The sequence below is a fragment of the Parastagonospora nodorum genome (genome assembly GCF_000146915.1).
Source record: "Parastagonospora nodorum SN15 chromosome Unknown scaffold_17, whole genome shotgun sequence".
Taxonomy (NCBI): Eukaryota; Fungi; Ascomycota; class Dothideomycetes; order Pleosporales; family Phaeosphaeriaceae; genus Parastagonospora; species Parastagonospora nodorum.
Window position 1 is genome coordinate 288,387 of NW_001884565.1, and position 19,662 is coordinate 308,048.

General features: G+C 51.1%; 5 protein-coding genes across 5 annotated transcripts; 3 read left to right on the forward strand and 2 right to left on the reverse strand.

The window, feature by feature from the left end:
• Positions 1-630: 630 nt before the first annotated feature.
• On the reverse strand, positions 631-9,552 carry SNOG_10514 (hypothetical protein; the record flags this gene model as incomplete). The annotated part of the gene is made up of 4 exons (XM_001800732.1): positions 631-689; positions 713-4,796; positions 4,847-5,247; positions 5,295-9,552. 4 exons carry the CDS (start codon positions 9,550-9,552, stop codon positions 631-633), a joined length of 8,802 nt encoding a protein of 2,933 aa, XP_001800784.1.
• Positions 9,553-10,456: 904 nt separating this feature from the next.
• Positions 10,457-11,971, reverse strand: SNOG_10515 (hypothetical protein; the record flags this gene model as incomplete). Its single annotated transcript, XM_001800733.1, has 2 exons — positions 10,457-11,710; positions 11,768-11,971. 2 exons carry the CDS (start codon positions 11,969-11,971, stop codon positions 10,457-10,459), a joined length of 1,458 nt encoding a protein of 485 aa, XP_001800785.1.
• Positions 11,972-12,299: 328 nt separating this feature from the next.
• On the forward strand, positions 12,300-12,988 carry SNOG_10516 (hypothetical protein; the record flags this gene model as incomplete). Its single annotated transcript, XM_001800734.1, has 3 exons — positions 12,300-12,454; positions 12,781-12,832; positions 12,890-12,988. 3 exons carry the CDS (start codon positions 12,300-12,302, stop codon positions 12,986-12,988), a joined length of 306 nt encoding a protein of 101 aa, XP_001800786.1.
• Positions 12,989-14,447: 1,459 nt separating this feature from the next.
• On the forward strand, positions 14,448-17,127 carry SNOG_10518 (hypothetical protein; the record flags this gene model as incomplete). The annotated part of the gene is made up of 6 exons (XM_001800735.1): positions 14,448-14,803; positions 14,999-15,520; positions 15,848-15,863; positions 16,093-16,180; positions 16,240-17,009; positions 17,038-17,127. 6 exons carry the CDS (start codon positions 14,448-14,450, stop codon positions 17,125-17,127), a joined length of 1,842 nt encoding a protein of 613 aa, XP_001800787.1.
• A 1,260-nt stretch (positions 17,128-18,387) lies between these two features.
• SNOG_10519 (hypothetical protein) lies at positions 18,388-19,628 on the forward strand (the record flags this gene model as incomplete). The annotated part of the gene is made up of 4 exons (XM_001800736.1): positions 18,388-18,547; positions 18,602-18,643; positions 18,693-19,301; positions 19,354-19,628. 4 exons carry the CDS (start codon positions 18,388-18,390, stop codon positions 19,506-19,508), a joined length of 966 nt encoding a protein of 321 aa, XP_001800788.1. The 3' UTR covers positions 19,509-19,628.
• Between the last annotated feature and the right edge of the window lie 34 nt (positions 19,629-19,662).

Sequence of the window (19,662 nt, forward strand, 5' to 3'; positions counted from 1 at the left end):
ATTGCCTAAGAGAACCTTGATGCCATGGACATGCTATACACCCTGAACAACTTGTAAAAAATCTCTTCAACAAAAATCGCACCACGGAAAACATCCACGACACAGCTTCTCGCTCCATCCTCTGGAGTGGGAGACCAAGATCCAGACCTATGGCTCAGCACCGCACCATATGAACCAGAACATAATGGATTAATCTAATCTATCCTTCCCAAATCCTCACCTCCACCATAGTAAGAATAAAACCCGCCGCAAACCGTAGGCAGTACCCCTAGAACACCAGAGTGCATGCCAACCGGCGTACGAAATCCCAAGTACACAATGAAAACAGCCTCCCAGCGAACGACGATATCTACAAACAACCACCCACCTTTCCTCCCGCGGGAGAAAGTAGAAAGAGAGAAACGCCATGCAATGCCGCAATATTACAAAGCAAAGAAACTTTTTCCACGCGTGCGGGCAAGCGTTAGCTACTCCTGCCCAATAATTTTTTTCCAAAAGCCCTCGCTTTTTTCTTCGGTCTATCGTATCAGAAGTTAGCCACCATGCCACTCCATTCGACGAATAGGAAAAACTTACCCATCACTCTCCCCAGCATCCTCCCCCTCCACAAAACTCCCACCCGTACCCCCATTAAGACTCGTCCCCACGCTCGCCGCGCGACTCCTCATGTGCCCACCAAAAGGCGCGACCTGCGTGAGATGCTTGCTCAGACTATGAATAAGATTCGCATGCACAGGCTCCGTGTTATCCACTCGAGAAAGTTCGTCGGCAAAGGTGCGACCGTCTTCCATTTCGTCGAGACCGAGTGCGTTGTGGTTGCCCGTGTGGAAGCCGCCCATGATGCTGCCGTGGGTGGACTGGGCGCGGGTGGCTAGGGGGCGACTGGAGGAGTGTGTAGAGGATTCTTCGGATACGGTGCTGATGAAGGAGCCTTGGCGGCCGGATGTGAAGGAGCGGCGGGGCATATCGGAGCTGGAGTCGTGCGAGCCGTTGGGGGAGTGGTCGCGGATGCTGTTTGAGTCGGTGCCGGAGAGGTCGGGGGAGGCGTTGAGGCGCGCGCTGCTGTTGGCGATCATGCGGAGGCGGCTTTGCTCTTTGCGGCCTGGCCGACTGCCACGGGAGAATTTGTTGCCGACGATGGCGCCGGCGTGGGAGATGAGGGCGCGGATTACGTCTTTCTTGAGTTGTAGCGCTAGGTCGAGGTTAGACCAGGTCTTGTTCCGGTATTCCAACGTAGGCATCTTGAAAACCAGGTCGTGCACGTCTTCGAAGTTGCGTTGCCCTTTGCCCTTATAGCTTAAACATAACACCATAGACGGTATTTTGACATATGCGAGCGTCATGTAATTGGAAGCGCGAGTCATCATCTCCGTGAGGTCGTCAGATCGTTCCTTCTTAGTTGGCTTGCGTTCGCTAGTACCGGGTCGGTTTGTGCCAGTGCGGTACAAGGCGAAGCGTTTGGCAGTGCGATCTGACTCGGCTGTTGTCATCATTCCTGACGCAGTTGAGCTTGAACGAACAGAAGCTGGTCGCGACGGTGAATTTGAGCTGACGCTCGAAGCAGCCATCATGGCAGCGCTAGGGTGTAGTGTTCTTCGCAACTCTGAGCCGCTGCGTGATGGATTGTCTCGGAAAAACCGGAAATAGTGAGCACTTGGACGCTTTTCTGTAGTAGCCTTCTTCTTAAGATCAGACTTCTGCGAAGGATCCGGAAGCTGCAGTGTCGGTGTGAGTCGTTCCTTGAGAGCATCGACGGCGCCTTCATCTTGTGATATCGACTTGTTCACGCTGCTGGCCATGCTGGAGACTATGCTGCTTGAGCCATCTTCGTCCTCATCTTGGGTGGGGAGCGTATGTTTGACCAAGAAAGGCGAGGAGGTGCTATCTTTGTCCTTCATAGCTGGGAAGACATATTCGAACAGCTTCTTGCCAATCTCCCATTCCAGCTGCACCTTGAGTGGGTACAGGTTGACCTCAAAATGCTCCATGACAGGAATACCCGCTATAGCTTCGAGCATGACGAATTGTACCTTGAGGCACTTGGAGTTTTCAGGAAGAGGCTGGTTGTTCTCGAGATATGGCGAGATCATCTCGGTATACAGCGCATATGGCAGGAGATTCAGACCGCGCACTCTCTCAATCTCCAGAGAGTTGAAGTTGGAGCCATCGTTGTTGTCAGTGCGGTCAAATAGGACATTTTGGAGCTGAAACTCAGCCAACGACTCTTGACCCTCTCGCAGCAAATGCCAGACAATCTCTGAAGCCGTGATGTACCAGCGCAGTAAGCCAGTCGATTGTTTTGCCTGGGCGCGATCGTCTTGTTTGCGTTGCGCCGTGGTGATTGCTTTCATGACGAAAAACAATTCGTCCTCATACACCGCCAAATCCTTCTCAACTTCCACACGATCTTCCCAACCTTGCTTGTCAAGATACTTCTCATTGATTTGGAAGACGGTCTTGATTTCCTCCAATTGGCGAATGCGCTCTTGGAGACCCATGACCAACGCCGGAGCTCCGGCAAGGTCGCTGAAGTCAGATGCGAGCATGATCTTTTCGAGACGTTCGTTGCGCGTCTTTTCTAAAGGCTCGCGATAGAGCAGGAGATCGAGAACGATGACGTACATTGCGTAGTATTGCCTAGAGTCGCAAAGAGCTCGCACGTGAGGGAAGTCGACCCAGAGATGGTCAATGCGGCTCTCCATGTTCTGTGTGCTTGAGGCAGCGTCTGCCTTGGACACGTCGTCATTATACTTTAATCGAAGCGTGTTGTGCTTGTCGTATCGCATACTGGCCGACGTTCTCTGTACGACTCTTTGGAACCCGAACGGATTGGTGTTGAACTCGAACATGACCTCAAAAGGCACCCATGGCGGCCAAGCTGACCCAGCCGGAGTTCCATAGGTGCTGCCAGAGTACATGTGTATGTCGGCCATGTTGCTGAAAGTCTTCGAGTTGGTAACGAAGATTTGTAGACTGTCCATAGCAGCAGTAAATCGTCTTTGCACCAAACCAGATACCTCGTCCATGACACGATCCTTGTCCATAATCTGGAGAACTTTGAGCTGCATGCCTTTTGCGGTCACCAGAATTGCGGCTTTCGTGTTTCTTTCGCTCTGTAACTGAATTTGTGGCGCGATCAGTCGCACGAGATAGGCATTCTGAGCCACGTAATCCTCCGCAACGTCCTCTTCAGCCTTGGTCTGGTGAGCTTTCTCAGGATTGCTGCCGGCTCTTCGTTCCGCGTCGTCAGCCTCGACGAACTTTCGCCCATCCTGAAGGAGTTGTTCCACGGCCTCGTCCATGGCAAGACCCACTTCTCCATTAAGGCCCATTGGTGTAGTCGCATCAATGTCATCAGGGCTGGATGTCGACGGCCCGCGCGATTTGTTCTGCTCATCAACGACATCGAGGATGAACTTGACGGCGCGTCGCGACATGTAGTACACAAACCCACGACGCTGGCTTACTTGATGGATGTAGCGGAGTATGATGTTCCGCAATGAATTGCTCCATTTCAAGTGCACATTGTGGATGATGAAGCGGTTGTTGAAATCACTGATGTAATCGGCGTTGGGGTGTGGATCAGCGCCTTTTGTGCCTGACTCTGATGGATTGTGGTCTTCGTTTGCTTCGAAATATTCGTCTTCCCCATCCGTCTCAGCGCCGTCAGATTTGGGGCTGCGCTCATTCGTCTCACATCGCTCCAAGAGACTCTCATGCATCGCGGTCAGGAATTCGAGCTTCCGTTGCAGAAATCCAGCGTGGCTTTTAAGTGTTTCAAGGCGTTTCTGATGCTCGGTTGTCCTATCAACCTCGCGGATGACCTGGAGTTCAGCATCGCCGATTGCATGGCGATTGTACTCCACTTGTTCTTTGACGCGCTCTATACGTTGTTCGATAAGCCTGCACTGTACTCTTCGTGGATCATTCCGTTGTGACATAACACAGTGGTGCGTAGGCTCGTTGCCGAAAGGACTCCTCCGATTGACGTCTCCGGAGATGTTGTCTGCGTGATCGGTCTGACGGAAGTAGGTGAAACGTGGGGCGAATGCAAGCGGCAGTATTTGGGTCTCAGGATGTTGGTTTGATGGCAGAATCCAGCCTAGTTCGATGAAGTCGTCCATGTCCACCCAGCCCCAATCGTTATCCGGAATGGTGAACTTTGATAGATCCGCAGTCAGATACTCCTGGTTATAACTGGCCATGTCGTCTTCGGTAGCATTGTCCACATCTTCAGGATCGGTCCCGGCAATACTGGCTGATACCGCACGGACATCTGTGTTGATGAGGTCTAATTGGACCTGGTTGATTCGCATTCCAGTGGTGTGATTTTGCTTGCTGTCTTCCTGGCCTTCGGGTGCTTGTACGAGAGTCCTAAAGTCTTCACGCCTCATATGAAGATCGAACATGAAGCTGTCAAGACGGGCTTTGAGCCCAGTTGCTGACACCACACCAGCACCATAGTCTTCAGCATCCTTATGCTTGTAGATGTGGCTCATATACAGCGGTGAAAGCAACAAGTTGTACTTGATTGTCGCTAAGTGCCGTCCAAACTTCTTGCTTGATTTTTCCACACCCGGCCACAGCTTGCCTTGGCGAATGGGCAGGGACATGGCACCGGAGAACATGCCCCACCAACTGTAGAAATGCGTGAAGAAGCGCGGCGATAGATGGACGCTGTTGTATGTCTTTGAGCGCTCTATATTAGCCACATTCCAATCCCTGTCGTAAGGAGCAGCGATAGCAATCGACATATGTATGTGGTTGCTGCGGAACCCCCGGAAAGCATCATAGGCCTGATCACTGTTAGTACTTAATTCATCTGTTAGTTGCGAGACATCATTACCTTTCCACCAGCAGGTCTGGCATATTTCGGGTTTCTGAGCGTGACCTTGTAATGAGGGATGAAATCGAAAGAGCGTTGGTCATTGTCGAGATTTCGCTCAAAGACCAATCCTGCTACCCATTTCACGTTCCCATTGAGCTTCATAATGGTCTTCTTGAACACTGCGAGCTGTCTGCGGCTAGAGACACTCGAGGCTGTTTCTGGTCGGTTGGCTGCCTCGGCATCGGTTTCATGACGAGCATAATGACTGAGGTCTGGAATGGCGAGAACGTAACTTCCACTCTTGACGACCATGAAATTCCTGGGGTCCTCATCTTCAGCGAGGCTCAATTGAACATCATTCTGCCAACACATCACAAAACCGGCGCCGTGTCCAGTCACCATGTAAGGATCACGCGAGCCTAGCAGTCATCAGTAAAGCTTCGAAAACGCAGAAGAGAAAACTTACCCTTGAGAATGAGGTGCACATCGCCGTCACCTCTCCAAGATACATTGATGCGAGAGTGGAAAGTCAGCCGTATCTTGTCCCAGAAGCCGACTCTCTCGGAAGGATCGATGGCAGGTTTTGTGAAGTTCTCAATGATTTGCATCATATCTTGAATGGCTGGTTGATAAGAAGTTCCCCAGGTGATCCTAGTCGGATATGCAGAGTTGATGTCGATCGCCATATCTGAGTACGTTTTGACAGGCGCAACAGTCCGGCGGACATCGACTGCAAAGCCGCCTGTAGGCTCACCTAAGGGCGTTTCATCCTGAGGAACTACAACGACCCTGCTCACACGAGAAGACTCAATATCCCTGAACTCTTCGGCGATGACGAAGTCGGTCCTCATGGAAACACTGGGAAGGCGTGATGACTGTATGCTGCCAATAGCTGGGAAGTGCAGTAATGGTAAAGGATAGTCTCGAAGCTGGATCTTGGCCTCACCCATATTAATCTGGACATGCATCGGGATGAGAAGCGCGTATTGTGTATCGAGCGGCATGCCTTTACCAATGCGATGAAGATACCTCGGATATTCAGATAGCGGGAAGGAAGGCTTGTCAATAGTGATATCGAGATCACTGACAGCAAGGGCCATAAGTGCAGGTCGTTGCGGGATGGCGAGTATGATCTCTTTCTGTTCGATGTCATCCGGAAGTTCGTCCAAGCCCCAGAACATTGAGCGAATGTCGTTCATCGAACGGTTCTGGGTTGCCAACGCATGGTCTATGCGCTTCCTCCACGTCTGAGCATTTAGGCGGTTCAGCTTTTCGCGGGCTTCCCCAATGGAGGTATGGGATGTGCCACTGAGCCCACTGAACCCGTCTTTGTTGTAACGCATAGGATGATCAGACCTGCCTCGAGCCGGTGATTCTTGATCGCTTGAATCAGCGCTCTTGCTGCGCCGATGAAAACGGAGCTCCTTGTCTCGTTTCTTGGATTTGCCACGTCCGCGAGAGTCATGCGCGGATCTCGCTCTGGAGCGGTAGTTGCCACGTTGTTCGTCCAGTTGCTGCAGTCTTCTCACTTTCAAGGCAAATGCTTGCTCTCGTGCCAGCCTTTGCTTTTGCTCCATGAGCCCTATGCGATAGATTGTTCCAAGCTTCCACTCGAATGAACTGTCTTCTAGCTCGAAAAGCAAAGCTCGACTGCGTAGCGAAATTTTTGGCACACGTTTCGGACCTTCTGGCTCTTTGTCCAAGATGTAGTGATCCGTACCTGTCTCAAAGTGGTAGTTCATTTGCTTGACCGTCTTGATGACATTGGCAATATTGTCGAATATCTTGTGCATGACCAGCTGGTGAGGAACCGCTATGCGGATTGCATCAGTAGCGATATCGAAGGATCGTTCGTCAGTAACGATGTGGCCATATCTGCGTTTCGATTGCCGGTAGTCTAAGCGAAGAGACTTCACGCTCACGATGCGGCTCCAAGTTGCTTTCACGTTCGGACTTTCTGCATAAAGTCGTACTAAGCGCGAGCGGAGGAAGGGGCTTGCCCATCGATGCCGGCCTGATTCTAAGCCATAGATCTGAAGCATGAGAGGCGGTTCCGCAGGCATATCAGCCTTGATCTGCACAAACTGGGCCTTGAAGTCTATCGTGACAATCTCTGGCTTTAGTCCAATGGGTAGATCGATGCCATCGGCGTCAAAGGATGGCAACGCAAGATGACGAGGCGAGCCTGGCGGCGCTGGTTCGGTAGGTTTTTGTGGACCGGAAGACCAATCAAAAGACTGCCTCAAGACCTGCAAAGCCATACATGCAGCAAAATGTCTGTAAAGCGAATAGTGTGCATAGAAGCTTTGCGCAAAGGCGTGCACATGAAAGATTGGTCCTTGTTTGTCGGACAGTGTGCTTACTGCTACCTCCATACGAGGAAGCGATAGGCAAGCTTCTGATTCCGCCGAATCCGAAGCCTCAATGACAACTCCTTCCAGGCCATGGAAATGCATAGCAAGACGCCTTCCATCCGTGGGGTTCGCCAAGTGTTTTCTAGGTGACACTGGTGATGACGGGCTTGATGAACGAAGAAGATGCTCGTCACGATTTATTGTTCGGCTTGGCGCACGGCGTCTGATCGGCTTCAACTCGATGTCGTTCTCGCGGTTAAGCTTATACTCGGCTGTCCATGTCTCCAGATGCAGCGCGATCCCACGGCTGTGCTTTGAGACGGCGGGGTCGACACCAGCTACTTCGAGATTGAAGTCTGAGCCCTGTAAATGGACATATGCAAGCCAAGGTGGCAATCTGCGGATGAAGTTCAGGTCCTTCTTCTTTGACACATTAGGCCTACGTTGCACGTCCTTTTGAACCTGAGCAACGATTTGTCGTAAGCCTTCGCTGATCTCAGGTCGAACGAGATAGCATGAAAATGTCTGCGCAGTTCCGCGCAACTCCACTATAGGGTCCGGTGCGGCACTCATTTGGGCCCTCAGCTCAACGTAGTCAGTGACTAGAAGGTTGTGTCTCTCGATAGCTGCGGTCTGATAATAAAGCTGCTGTGCGTTGATGCGAAAGGTCGAGATGAGAGCATAATGAAGCTCGCCATCTGCAGCATGAGATGATTCCAGGTCTAGCGATACCGAAGACGACGACGAGATCAGCAAATCAAACTCATCCAGCTTCTTCCGGTCTGGGTCCATGGGCGGGAGGGTCACGCGAATCACAGGCTCGTGTATCGAGATCTTGACATTTGCTTTGGGCAAGAGGCGCCGGAGCAGGTATCGCTTGCTATTGCGCGTTTTCGGCGGCTTTCGACGCGTCTCATAGTCCCTGAACAAAGCAAGGAGCAAGGGTAGATGTTTCGGGTCAAGGTCTAAGGACGGTGAAGTAACGACCAAATTAGCAAAGAAGATGTTGGTGTTGCGTTCAGCACTCTTTTGATCGCTGGTGAACTGAATTGTCTTCGACGGAAGTGTGGTGTTCAAGGTTGTCGTGGCCATGGGTATGTAGAGAAGACGTTCAGGATGGCCGTGGCCGTCATCGATGCCGACTGAGATGCTGATGGCTGCAAGAAGAGCTTGATGCGCAATGTCGTTGGGCGAGAAGTACATGAGATGCGCTGGGCTCCGAGGGTCCAACCGTAGTAAGTCCATGCCGACCTCTTTCATGGAGACATTGAGATAGACGGTTGGGTCCGTGTCGTGGCCAGAGTGAATCTGTTTAGTTAAGCCCAGGAAGCCAACAGCAAATTGAAACTCGTGGATGCCGCGCAGAATCGAGCTCGCAAAGTCTCTCGAGTCAGACACAGTGCGAACTATGTCGTTCTCGCGACTCTTTGGGTGGTCCAAGTCATCGATCATGTCAGTAAGTGATATGCTCGAATGATTGCGGTGCCCTGGCTTGCGTGCACCACTAGCGCGGCACTTCTCCGCTCGTTCCATGCACAACTGAACGTCATCATAGGGGATGCTCAGACGGCCGAGCTTCAGCGATATCGATGCATCACGCAGACCTTCCAGCTCCTTTTTGAGGAAGCCATGGACATTGAGGGTGCAGTGGTCCAGTATCTCGGTTGACTCTTTGCCCTCGAGGGTAAAGAGGATGCTGCGTGCGGTGAAGAGCCATTCAGCGGGATGCTGTTGCTGCTCTGGCTTGGGCTTGTGGTGATTGAAGAGGCGACTGCGGTCTACCGTCTTACGTCTGGTGTCCACTGCGAGGGAGAGCCCCCCGACTTGGAGAGACCCGACGTCGGTGATGACAACTGTTGTGCCGTGTGCGACCAAATCGACCTGCCTTATCCAGTTTATTTTGCTGTGTACGCGCTTGATCTTCTCTTTCGCATCCGTCAGCCGCTTCCATGTCAGACTGCGCTCGACCTCTTCGTCGCCCGTCTCGTCGTCGTCCTCCTTGGCCTGCTCCGGTGTAGTGTGTCCGCTCCTGTCCTTCTGTGTCGACCCATTCGTCCAAGACGTCCAACTCGACTTCTTCTGTGGTTTTGCGCCCAGGGCCTTGAGGTCCAACGTGACCTTGAGTTCGGTGAGGACGATGCTGACCCATGTTGGCTGGGCGAACGTGGGGCGATGGAGGGAGAAGCCGAGACCTCTAATCTCGATGCGCAGGCCGTCCTTGGGTGTGAAGGCGATGCGTCGCAGGCCCGAGTAGCCCAGTCTTTGTATGGAGACGCCCGTGACGACCCGTATGAAGGCAAATAAGACGAACGAGAGCAGATATAGCAGCAGCAGAAGCCCTGCCAGGAATTGGAGTGTGGGCAAGGCCATGACAGCTCAACCAGGGTCCATTGACTGCACAGAGCGCTACCGTATCAACTGCGCGTGTGCGCACGCGACGTGCTGTGGGATCGCGAGATTCGGCCTGCAGAACATAGTCGTGGGCAGGGCTAGCAGCGATGGGGCATCGAGGGCGGCCGAGTGAGAGTGCGGATATATCGGTTCAAGGAATGCGGCGAGCGGCGGGAGTCCCGGAACCGGCGAGCAGTGGCGTCGTCCAGGGGCGTTGAGGAGATTTGAGGAGGCGTAGCAATAGCGATGAAGCCCGCAAGTGATCGTGTATCCACGATGCGCTTTTGTGGGGTGCGGAAGGCCTTCGGTGGTTTACAGGTGAGATCCCAGCCCTATTGCCATGCACGCCATGTTTCTCGGCTGCTGCCAGCTGCCAGCGGCCGTTCTTCCCAGATCCCGGTCGTGCCAAGGGCGCTAGTATGCGCCCCGGACTGATCTCTAACTCAACCTCACCTTCTCGCTACCATCCGAAGTGACTGTAGATGTTGAATGTTACAATTGAATAGTCTTCATCTTGGGTGACGAATAATCTCCGACTCCATGCATCACTCACATCGCATGTACTTACTGACTCGCATCAGGAGGAAACCTACCCTCAGTCCTTCATTTGCTCACGATAATCTTTCAACTTTGGTCCGTTGCGAACCTTGTCAGCAGGAAGGGTTCTACGTGGAATTTGGTATTTTGTATATTCCTTGGTAAACAGACTGTGTCCTACCCGAGCTCATGGTATTATCAATACATAGCGCTATCCATCTCCAACTTTCCTATCGGTGCTCGATAGTTACTATGCCCATATTGGCAAACCACAGCGAGAGATTCCAGCTATTCAACTAGAAAACGCTTTCACACCTTTTTACCTTCCTTGATGGCAAGACAACACTCATCCACGACGTTTGATGCGAGACACGGGCTCCCGAGGGGTCGTAGCAGTAAGTCCATTCTTGTCTGACTTGGTTGTAGACATGGCGTCCGACTCCCAGATATCTTCTGAATTGCTACAAGCGCTTGCGATCCGTGGTCGGGGCGGTGCCATGGCGCTGTGATCCTGAGAACCCTCGATGAGTGAAGGGCGTGAAGGCTCACCGTTTTGTATGCGCGCTGCGAACTTTTTCCGGGTATACTCCTCCCATTGTCTTGATTTTGACGCTTTCGCAAGCATTATTTGGCGGAAAATAGCTATGCCAGTCATTCCTTGGCCGAACAAAGACATTTCATCGGGCTTCTTGAAGTTGACGTAGGGCGACTCATCGACCAGCTTACGAAGAGCATTAACCTGTTCGAGCAACGCGTCCGTCGCTTGTTCCCGTGCAGCGACCTCGTAGTCGGAGGTTGGCACTGTGCCAGGAAAAAAGTAAAGTTCTGATAGTACCTCCTGCTGGACTTCATTGGGATCCAGGAGTCGATGAATGAGCTTTGCCCAGTGTGATTCGTCTCCTCGGGCAATCATCGGGTGCATCATAACGTCGGCTGTCAGAGATCGGGTAGTTATGTAGGGCGCTTTTTCAGGAGGAGAGAGAAGCTTAGATGGCGTGTCGGCCTGGTCTGCATGGGGATCCGAGAGTCCATGTGAGAGCTCGTTCCAGTGCGAACCATCATCTTGGAAAACCTTTGGGTGTGCCTGAATATCAGCTATGGATTCGGCAGCTGTTGCGTCCGACGACTGTTCCCATGCTGCCACAACATTTCCGAGCTTCCCTGACCTGGGAACAGGCATTGCGATAGGTGTCATGGGTGCTTCTGCCTCTTTCTGCTTGCGTTGGTAAGCTTTCTTCTTGGACCTCTGATTTGGTTCTGAGGTAACGACGCAAGGATATTCAGCAATCGATTCCAATTGCGGGACTCTCCCGCACTCATGACTTGAGGCCGTGGTAAAAGCTGTAGCAGGATTCTTCCTCTGGTCGGCCGTCGGGGTCTGTTGTGACAGCCTGGCAAGAGTCATCGCACCGGCGAGCGAACCTGAAGGTTTTATAGAGTGCATGTCTCCGCCTGGCAGTTGCATACCCACAGCCTCTGAATTGCTGTTGTCGCGTTGGAAGAGGCTCAGTAATCTCGTCTGATGTGTCAAATTTCCAGTTGCGTCGCCGGCCGCGAGGTTCGGCGCCGGTCGTTCTTCACGCTCAATCCGATTCATCTCCTGGAAAACAAAGCGAAACAGCTAATTCCGCCTGCCTTGTTCGTCTCTGTCAGTCACCAGATTTCGATCGAATGCGTCACCGTAGCGGTTGGCCAGCACGAGGCCTTCATAGTAAAGTTGCAAGTCGCGCTCGAAAAGAGTGAGGTCAAGGAGAATTGCGAGCGTATGGTATGAGTACTTGTTGACGCCGAAGGCCCGGGCTGTGTCGTCGAAGTGCTGGAAGGCAAAGGCAACCTCGTAAAAGAATGAAGCTTGGGCCATGGTAATAGATAATGAGATTGTATGATGTGGGAAGAATGTGCAATGGGGTGTTGGTGTAAAAAGATGCATTAACGTCTGCGAGCGCACTTGCGTTTGGTAGCGTAGCGTGTTTGCCAACAGGCGGCCCGCCACTTCCATTGGAGGCCAGACCCTGCAAGTGTGTCCCACCAAGAAGAGGCGAAGAGTGTATATGCTCAAGGACTATAAAACTGCGTGGAATATATTATAGTCACCAATGACTCCCGGCTTATCTAAATATTTGTATTGAAATTACAATAGATATCCCTCTGAAGACCATCAGCTTACACTAGGTAGGTACAGAGCGATCATGGATGTTGCTGCTGCCTGGTGGTCCGCCCTTCCGCATTCGGAATACTGGTCCAGCGAATATAGCGCTTTGTACCAGCGTCTTTTCATATCATCTCGCATGGGGCTCACACCAGTCTGTTATGCGCCAAATGACACACGTGTTCTCATGAGAATGTGAGACATGTGCATCACTGATAGTTGCTGATATGTACGTCAGCACGGCGACGCCCAACTCTATTTTTCCCGTCACAGCGTCTGTATTGATGACTGTACTGTCTGCATGCTGTCGCTCGTGTCCAAATTCTCCTAGATAACATCCTCGGTATTCAAAATTGCTATGGATGTTACAAGGTTTCTTTCGTGGTTTATGCTCCGGTTGAGCCCCTTTGCCTTTCTCCTTTGTTTGACATCATTGAATCCACACGTCATGCTATGCTTTTCTGGCGAAGTTGGCGTTCTCAACGTGCGCTCAACTTTCGATAGTTCTAAAGTGTTACTAGTGAGTGCGGCCCCGCAGACTCCGGCTCCGGCTCTGCTCCACCCTTCGCATCAGTGAGTGCAGATTAATCTAGAGCAATGTCTTATGCTTACAAAATTTGAATCGGGCAGCTGGGCAAAGAATCTTTAGTTCTCATCGTTATCATAATCTTCGACGTCGTCGCCATTGCCCTATGCATCATCGCTACTGGTGGGTCAGCACGCTCATAGAGATGACATTACCTCAGGCCACTTCTTAGACAAGACTGTTTTGCTCCCATCTTCGAGCTCACATCGCTCGCTCCCTAGTATGCCTTAAAACGTCAAGTGCTGTGTCTACCTACTGATTTTGGCAGCGGAACAACGATACTTTGATCTTACAAACAGTATGATCTACGTTTTCAACTTATCTGATGCACCTCCTGATGCATAATACAACGAGTAGTTGCATGTTCAACTTTACTTCTCCACTCCATGTCTTCTATATGCTTGATGTAATGTGATGACCGCAAAAATAATCTACCTCTCCTTTGTGAACATTCATATAATCATGTCTAAAACTTCCCACCTGGGCGTCCCGAATTCAAGTATCGACGCCTAATTAACCGCACTGAAATCACGCTCGAAAGTCTTGGATAAATCCCGAGTGGATGGGTCGGCGGATGGCTGGGGAGCCGAGTAAAGAATAGGTAGGGCGCAAACTGAATGTAGGCGTACCTCGGCACTGGCCTCGGTAGTTAACAGCGCAGACCCTGTCGCAAATTCGCTGGCCTGCACTTCCGCATGAGTTCAATGTGACGAGCTTAGATGTAACCGTGTCAAGAAGAGATTGATACTCAAACTTAATCGAGCTATGATCGGCCATACACGCACGGTCGAATCGACTTTTTACCCCACCTACGCCCTTAGCTGTTGCCCTTCACAGTGGAATGACTCTTCGCATACACGAAACTATGGTCAAAACAGAATGGGCCCAATTTAGGCCGACCATAGAATAGGGGTTAGACGCGAAAAGACAGGTAGCGACAGTATAAAGCTCAAACCGTATCCATGGGAAGCTTTTGTGTATTGCTTATCCTCACCATCACTTCTGAGTTTAAACACTACTTTGGGAGTGCAACTACGATGATCAGCGAACCCCTCCTATTTCGACTCCCAGGAGAGCTTCGTAACAGAATCTACGAATATTACCTTTCAGAGGAGTGCGGTTAGTATATGTCAAAGCAAGTACCTGTGGTAGCTTCCTTGAATTTCAGCTAATATGATGAGTCGAAAATTAAGATATGTCTACGACGCAGAGCAGAGAAGGCTACGGGACATATTCGGCAAGAAAATTGATAACTCGCTAGGATACACATGCAAGAAGGTCGCACAAGAGATAGAAGCGATGGCATTCAGGTGCAACAAGGTCACGTTTCATCCTCGAATGAGCTCTTATAAAGCCATAGATATCCCCTCAGATGCCAGCTTGTTCGAGGAGTTGCTTTGGCGCAAACATCGAGCCCTACAATTTATGTTACGGTTCTTGTTTCGACACACAACGGCAGAAGTCCTAGACGATCTTTGCACCAAGTGGCCTGGAGTCCAGGTAGTCGAGGGTCTAAGACACAAAATTCAAGATGTGGGATCTGACTATTTTCGTGACGGCACGCTGGATCTATACAGCTTTGATTACGGGGTAGATCGGCATATGGTGGTTGAGGTTTTGGAGGTTCTCATAGACCTCCTTGCGACCCGTTCAGACTTTGAAGCCCTGACAGCCATCGGCTACACGACATCAGCAGGATTTCGTTTCCAGATGCGCACGATGCTGAGCGATGAGGAGATGGAAGATATATACGAGGACACAGACTTCTATGTTGAAGAAGGTGACGACTTTGTCGACGATGAAACAGGTAAAGCGATCTACACCCGCGAAACTCAACCCCAGATCTTGAAGTGGCGACCAAAACTCTGGCACATGCCAAATCGCCAGGAGCTTTTGTCAATCGAGTCTTTTCTACCCGGTCCCTGTCCAAAGGCTAGAATCTCCTCATCTGGATGCGAGTACGTTGGGAAGCTACATTTCTCTGCGACAGCGGTTGCCATTGACTTTCTTGAACGGCTCAGTCTAAAGCAACGCTCAAATTTACGAGAGCTTCATATCCAAGAGGATCGAACCAGTATCAATCAGCCTTACAGACATTCTCAAGGCTTGATACCCCTCTGCCAAGGAAACCCTCAGCTTCACATTACCCAAAGAGTGGACATCTGGCAAACCGATCTCATTCCGAACAGCGATTCTGAGGACTGGATACATCATGCGATATGGTGGTCAATCTTCAGGTGGATGCAGGAGGTCAAAAACCTCCATGCGAAAGGCATGCCGGATGGATCGTTCTCCCTGGTCTTACATGGTCCCTCGGCTGATGCCAGTCAAAATCTGGCTGACACGATCATCAAAGTGGCAGCATGGCAGGACGCGAATGCAGAGTATTTTCGGCGACATCAAGCGGAATTCCACCCCTACCGTAATGGCGTTATCAGTGGGTTTCCAGAAATTGTCAAAGAAGTCTTGCAGGGAACAATTCCTGTCTCTCTAGAGTCCGAGATCAGTCATGAGATATGGGATACTGCGAAAATCCTGAGAGAGCATGAAGGTCCTTGGCCAACAGATTTCGCAGAGGCGGTACCAGAGCATCCCTTCAACGAGCCTGCGGGAGGCTGGGAAGCTGCGAGAAACGAACACCGCATTGAGGTCGACTATTTGGAACGGTTTGAAGGGTGGGATAGGCTGCTAGAAGGCGAGTGACGGTGCTACTGCAAACGCGGTCCAATCGCACCGTCCATGTGCGGACACTGTCAAACCTTCTTCTGAAAGTCGAAAACTTCATACTTGATATGGTCCATAATTTAACCAGAATGAACTCTGAGTCCTTGAATGCAGCACTCAGTTCGCCCATTCATCACCCGATGTTTTAATTTGTTGAAGTTGTACTGGGACTGATTGTGCCACTTGGGTACAAGTCCGGTCAGGTTCAAAAACGGACCGCCGCCCTTCATCGCTCACCACGCCGTTCTTCTAAACACACTGTACATCGCCTTTCGCAGTCGCGCATTTGCTACTGTATGTTCTACCATGGATTTCATTCACGTTAGTCATACGCGAATTTAATGAGTCTTCGAGAAGAATAGCCATGGGGGAGCCGATGGATCGTCAACCGTGGAATTGATTAGCGGCATCGTTCCACTCGTAGCATTAGGGTATATATGAAAGCTTCCATCGACTGGGAAACCCTTCTCACAACAAAAATCATTCATTTCAGCTTCCTATAATGGCAATAATGTCTAGTCAGATCTTGGGCCAGCATAAGTCTCTCTTCTTTCGCCTACCACGAGAACTCCGCGACAAGATATACATCTACTGTGTTTCGGAGGACCATGGTGAGTTCATCGACTCTAACACTATTGGCCATCCGCGCTAATGAATTGGTTTTCGCCAGGCTATCTCCACGATTCTTCAACCGGAAAGCTCCGCCTGCACGACGGAAGGCCCATAGACAACGCGCTCATGTTCACGTGCAAGCGCGTCACTCGAGAGACACAGGGTCTTGCACTGCGCACTAACACGATCACATTCCGGACCCAAGTTAGCTTGCCTGAAGCTATTGACATGCCGTCAGATGCTGCATTGTTTGAGTATCTTCGCAAGAAGCGGATTGATGCTCTTGGAGAAATGCTCTGCTTCGCGCATTCTCTGGTCACTTCAAGCGTCCTGCAATCGCTCCGTGAGAAGTGGCCAAATAGCAAGGCCGTGGCAGGTCTGATGGCAAGCATCGAACGATATGGCACACAGATTATGGGCAGGGATACACTGAGCCTCTACCTTTATGATATGCATTGTGATAATGCCGAGCAAGAAGACATCCTAGACGATATTATCGAACTAATCCGAAGTCATGCCGACTTTGACGCACTGACTTCTATCGGATACACAAAATCGAAGTGGTATCGATGGCAACTACGCCATTGCGTTACCGACGAGCATATGAAACACTTATGGGAAGGAAAAAATTTCGATGAGAGTGCTGGTGACTTCTTCATCGATGAACTTACGGGTTCACCATGGTACACCGAAGCCACTCGGCGCAGCATTCTTGACTGGAAGCCTGAACGTTGGCAAATACCCACAAGAGAAGAACTGAGAAAGACTGGAAAAATCTTGGTGGGCTGGCCGAAAGCCTCCATCTGGTACGAGAATGTGCCCGGTCGCGTGCGTCCTCAATATTACTCTGCAATAGCTGTCACTGTGCGGTTCCTTCAACAACTCCCACTTGACATTCGTGTCCACATTCGTCAAATCGTTATTGAGGAAGACAATCCGGCAGTGAATGAGTCCTATGCTCATATCCGTGGGATGGAACGCTTCTGGCAGGAGAATCCAAGTCTAAAAGTGGAGCAAAGAGTGGATATTTGGAAAACGATTCTCATTCCCCAAAGCTCGCCAATAACGTTGTTCGATACGGAAGTGCAGGTTCGGGACTGGATAATCCAAGGAAGAGCGTTGTGTCACCAGAAAACATCGATTGGATCCTACTCTTTGGTCCTACATGGCCCTTCTACGAACGCCAGCCAGAATCTCAGCGATGTTATGATAAAGCTAGCGAAGTGGCAACTTGGGAATGTTGAATTTCTCAATCGCGTCGAGCAAAAGTTTGACAGAGGAACGCATTGTGTGACTGAAGATTACTCGAGCATTATCAAGGAAATCGTGGATGGTGCTATTTCAGTCCGCTTCGAAGCGGAGTGCATCCCAGGGCCTTGGGATCCGGCTACGATATTACAAGAGCATCAGGGAGATTGGCCTATGGATCGCGAGGAGGCTACAGAGGCGTATGTATTTGAGGAGCCAGATGAAGGTTGGGAAGCGGCTAGACACGCATCTTGGGCTGAGATCGATATATACGATCGTCTAGCATGGTGGAACACGCTGGTGGAGCAACTATAAGGGCATTCTGTAGGTCGACGAGTTCATATTGCTCAGTGTAGCTGAAATCGGGAAGCATCGCTATCTCAGAGCCTTGCGAGGTTTATTCTGTCAGATCTGGTGTTATGGCTTTAGTGTGGCACAAAATGGCTTAGCTCGTTCCTTATCTAAAACCGTTTGCGCGTTATGCGCACGCGCCAACTACGTCATCGTTATTTACAGATGCACACGAGCATCCCAAATACCCGGTTCTGGAGCACCTATTGCCACTCGCGTTGACAAGATGGCTAGGATCCATCATGGCAGGCAATCTGCGACGTCGAAATACAGATTAACCGCGAATAGAGCGTTGTGCCGCGAGCAAGCATTGGACCCTGCTACAAAAGGTGTCGATAGGGTTATGAGCTTGTTTTTTGGGCTACACGGGGTGACTGCGCCCCGCTGTGACGCTTCGCTGTATATTGTGCCGCGGGCGGTAGCGCGCTGTGTCCGCTAGGGAGAGCGTGGCTTGTTGTCGGAACAAGGACCGACGTCATCGCTAGGAGCTCCCATAACTTCGTAAATTCGCGCGCGCGCCCACTGCGACTAGCAACTCTACTACTGCCTCCACTTGACCCTCAATTGAAAATCCTACATCAGCTAACAACAATCCAACTACTTCAAAATGGAGACCATCACCAACGCTGCCTCCACGGTTACGTCAACTGTCTCAAGCCTCATCTACGGCCAGCCCGCCAAGGAAAACGAGACTGGCGGTAAGGAGCCTGTCTCGGGCGAGCAAGGAAAAGGCACTATCAACGAGCCATTCGACCAGGGCAACTCAGGTACGTGGATCTGGCGAATGCGACATTCGGGATTGTGCTAATTATGACGTGTAGAAAACCCCGTGAACACGGCCTCAAGTACGAACACAGCAGCTGGTATTTAGATTTCCACTCCACAATCGAATGTTGCTAACTAGACTTCCAGCAACGTCCAGCGATTCGTCAAACAAGAACGATGACTTCCTCAAGCTCAACCCTACCCTGGGCCAGCCTACCACCAGCGACTCTTCTTCAGACATAAAGACCAGCACTACTGGCGACACTTCCATCCCCATAGTCCCTCTGAACCCAGACGTAGCAACCTCCAGCACTGGCCAGGGAAACACAACCACCTCAACAGGCATCACGGACAAGGCAGGCGTCTCTGACAAGGTCTGGAAGCCCACGGACATCGATGAGGTCAAGCCTTCCGGCGCTCCTGGAGCTGGGCCCGATGCTCCCGACTACAAGGTCGCCACCCCTGATCTATCTTCGACCACGTCCAGCAAACCTACCGAGCACAGTGACAGCGTCATTGCGGCCAAGGACAGCAACGCACCCAAGAAGCAGTCCGGTGTGGAGACGTCGCACTCCGATAGTGCTCACGTGCAGCCACCTGTTGGCGGTCCCATTGAAGAGATTCTCAACAAGGGCACTTCTTCTAAGGATGAGCACACCGTGCCAGAGAGTGAGGTCAACGATCCTCACTCCAAGATGAACGACAAGACTACGCGCTCCACCCACCCCCACAAAACCGATGTTGGCGAGATTGAGAGTATGTAATGCCTTTGCAAGATATCAAGACAGTATCGCTAACAATATCGCAGGCCATCCCGCCGAGACTTCCAGCCGCGCCTCCGAGTCCAGCAAGCCAACCGAACCCGCATCGCCGAAAGCCGGTGACGAGAAGAGCGAGAAGAAGATATCGCAGCTCAAGGACAAGCTCAAGAACAAGCTCCACATCGGCAGCAAGGACAAATAGGCGGCTCTCGTGAGCACCATGGAGAGCATAAGACGATGGTGATGCAGATATGATACCACGGCGTAGTCGGACCAAGCGTTTGACAATGTAATTATGTAGTTCGGAATCTACAATTTGATGTCCCAAACACTGCTTACATAGGGCGCTCTTCTGC